The sequence below is a fragment of the Rhinopithecus bieti genome, unplaced genomic scaffold (assembly GCF_001698545.2).
Source record: "Rhinopithecus bieti isolate Rb0 unplaced genomic scaffold, ASM169854v2 scaffold_20077, whole genome shotgun sequence".
Lineage (NCBI taxonomy): Eukaryota > Metazoa > Chordata > Mammalia > Primates > Cercopithecidae > Rhinopithecus > Rhinopithecus bieti.
In genome coordinates this window covers 5,711-8,732 of record NW_016809621.1, presented here as the reverse complement: position 1 = coordinate 8,732, position 3,022 = coordinate 5,711, and the positions used below count along the sequence as shown (strand labels likewise).

General features: G+C 51.1%; 1 protein-coding gene across 1 annotated transcript; it reads left to right on the top strand.

Moving 5' to 3' along the window:
* Window positions 1–538: 538 nt before the first annotated feature.
* Window positions 539–2,492, top strand: LOC108540698 (chymotrypsin-like elastase family member 2A; the record flags this gene model as incomplete). The annotated part of the gene is made up of 3 exons (XM_017889837.1): window positions 539–636; window positions 1,704–1,832; window positions 2,356–2,492. Coding segments are annotated over 3 exons (364 nt in total), but the record flags the coding sequence as incomplete, so codon positions are not given.
* Window positions 2,493–3,022: the final 530 nt, after the last annotated feature.

Here is a 3,022-nt window from a genome sequence, read left to right as displayed (position 1 = left end):
GAAACACGTCCTTGTTCACACAGTGGCAGCAGGGAGAAATGCCGAGCAAAAGTGGGGAAAGCCCTGTATAAAACCATCAGATCGTGTGAGAACTCACCATCATGAAAACAGCATGGGGTAACCACACTCACGATTCAATTACCTCCCACCAGGTCCCTCCCACGACACGTGGGGATTATGCTACAATTCAGGATGAGAATTGGGTAGGGACATAGCCAAACCTATCAGATGGGGTTTCACCACGTTGCCCAGGCTGGTCTCAAACTCCTGGACTCAAGTGATCTTACTTCCTTGGCCTCCCAAAGTGTTGGGATTACAGGCATGAGCCACCATGCCTGGCCTGAGTCGTTTTAATATAGATTGCATTAACATGTTTTTATTGTGACGTCTGAGGTTTTGGGTGCCCCCTAAAGTTGTACACCTGAGGTGAGTGCCTCACTCCCCTTACCCTAGTCCCAGCCCTGTTCTTGGGAAACTGGAGTGTAGGGAGGCCCTGCTTTTTCAGCCATAGCCACAGAGCTCCAGTGTTTCTCCCCAGGCCTCCCTGCAGTACAGCTCCACTGGCAATTGGTACCACATCTGCGGAGCGTCCCTGATAGCCAACAACTGGGTCCTGACGGCTGCCCACTGCATCAGGTAACTGCCATTCCCTGGGCGCTTGGCCTACTCACCAGTCGATGCTCATTTCTGAGCTGAGGGCTCAAATGGTCTGAACCATGCTACATAAAGCAGCCTTGCAAATAACCACTAGCCTGGCCGAGATGCAAGCTGTAGTCAATCAATGGTTCACTGTGCTGGCCCATCAATGTCAGTACATGGCATGGATGGTGTGTCCTGTGCCGGGTACTGAGGGTGGATGAGGAGAAGGGGAAGGCCTAATCTCTGCCCTCTTGGGGAAACTACATGTGGCCTCTGGATCTGGAATTGGGTTCCCTTGAACAACTTGACTTCTCAAAGCTTCAATACCATCACCTGCAGAAAACAATGGAGTAACAGAATTTAGTGTGAATTCAATGAGTTGATTTACTAAAGGGCCTGGCACTTAGTAAGTGCCCAGTGAAAGCTAATTCTGAATTATAGACTAATTATGAAGGCCCACGAGGTTCTGCAACGTTGTTCACTTACCCTCTTCATTGTCCGTGACCTCTGCTCATCACAGCTGGAACTCACGGGAGCGTCTGCTGGGTCCATGTGACTCCTTCCAGGAGCGATCCCTTCTCCCATCTAATTTATCATAAGCTCTAGGAGGTTTTGGGGAAAATAACAGAGGCCTCCAGTCAGGAGTCCTGGCTTCTAGTTCTGGTTTCTCACTAACGGTGGGACTCTGGGCCAGGTTACGCCTCTCTGGGCCTCAGTTTCCCCATCTGAAAATGAAAGGTGGGAAAAATGTCCTTCAGAGCAAATGACTCCTGTTTTCTCTGTGTTCATCTCATTCCCTCCATAATCCTACAGTCTGTGTTATTACATTTATTTTATATTATAGTTTATAGTTAGTATAGTAACAATTATTATATGATCATAGTTCTTAGGTTATATACTTTAGGCTCTATTATAACTAACTGATTGTCCCAGGGGAGAAAAGATCCCCAAGCACAAGCCCCAACTAGTGGCTCATGCAGCAGCCAGTTACTTGGGTCTATCCCAACATTATCCAAAGCCAAGCCTCTGGAGGTGACCCTTTCCCTGGGCCCCCTTTCTCTCAGCTTCTCCAGGACCTACCGCGTGGTGCTGGGCCAGCACAACCTCTACACTGCAGAGTCCGGCTCGCTGGCCATCAGTGTCTCTAAGATTGTGGTGCACCAGAACTGGAACTCCAACCAGATCTCCAAAGGGTTCGTTACTGTCTGGATGCACTTGGGGATGAGGTTATCAGGGAACAGATGGGGGTCTCACAGAAGCAAGGGTCTCAACCACACCCCACCCACTCTTCTTCTTCTATAGGGAGGAGAAAGGAACTCTGGCCTCTTAGAGGTGGAACCAGCATCAAAGATGTCTGGGGTGGGGATGTGACCTGGGGAGGGAGAAGCAAAGACTGCCAGAGTGACCTGGGTTTGCTGCCAGTCAAGCCTGCAGGGTCCCTGTCCGCTGAGCGTGTATCTACTTCATGCCAAGTCCTGGAGACACAGGGACAGTGCTGTCAACCCTGTGACTGTCCCCGGAGTAGGACACAATCTCTCCTGCCTTTCTCCTTTCAACAAGGCCCTCTGCATTTTTTAAGATGCCCTGGGGCCCTGCCACTCAGAGCAAGCTAGGGTAATGTACAGGGAATGATGACAAGGTCTCAGAGCCCTCCACAGCCCCACAGGGCAGGAAAAGTCAACCGTGTCCTCATGCTCTGCCTCTGCACTGACGCAGGAACAACATTGCCCTGCTCAAACTGGCTAACCCCGTCTCCCTCACCGACAAGATCCAGCTGGCCTGCCTCCCTCCTGCTGGCACCATTCTACCCAACAACTACCCCTGCTATGTCACGGGCTGGGGAAGGCTGCAGAGTAAGTGGGAGCCAGGAGCCCCCAGGCCTGGGAGGGAAGGGAGGTGATGTCACCCGTCTGGCCAGGGCCTCTCACCTGTCATCCCAGGGTGTGTGGCTGCCTGGGAGAGACGGGATGGCATAGGCTGATGCCTGCCTGGGTTCAAATGTCAGCTCTCCCACTTCATGACTGTGACACCTTGGGCACATTACTAGGTCTCTCCAATGCAACAGTTTAATCATATATAAAATGCAAATAATTGGCTGGGCGTCATAGCTAATGCCTGTAATCCCAGCACTTTGGGAGGCCTGATGGGTGGATCACTTGAGGTCAGGAGACCAGCATGACCAACATGGTGAAACCCATCTCTACTAAAAATACTTAAAAAGTAGCAAGGTGTAGAGGTATTTGCCTGTAGTCCCAGCTACTCAGGAGGCTGAGGCAAGAGAATCGCTTGAACCCGGGAGGTGGAGGTTGCAGTGAGCCAAGATTTCGCTACTGCACTCCAGCCTGGGGGACAGAGTGAGACACCATCTCAAAAAAAAAAAAAA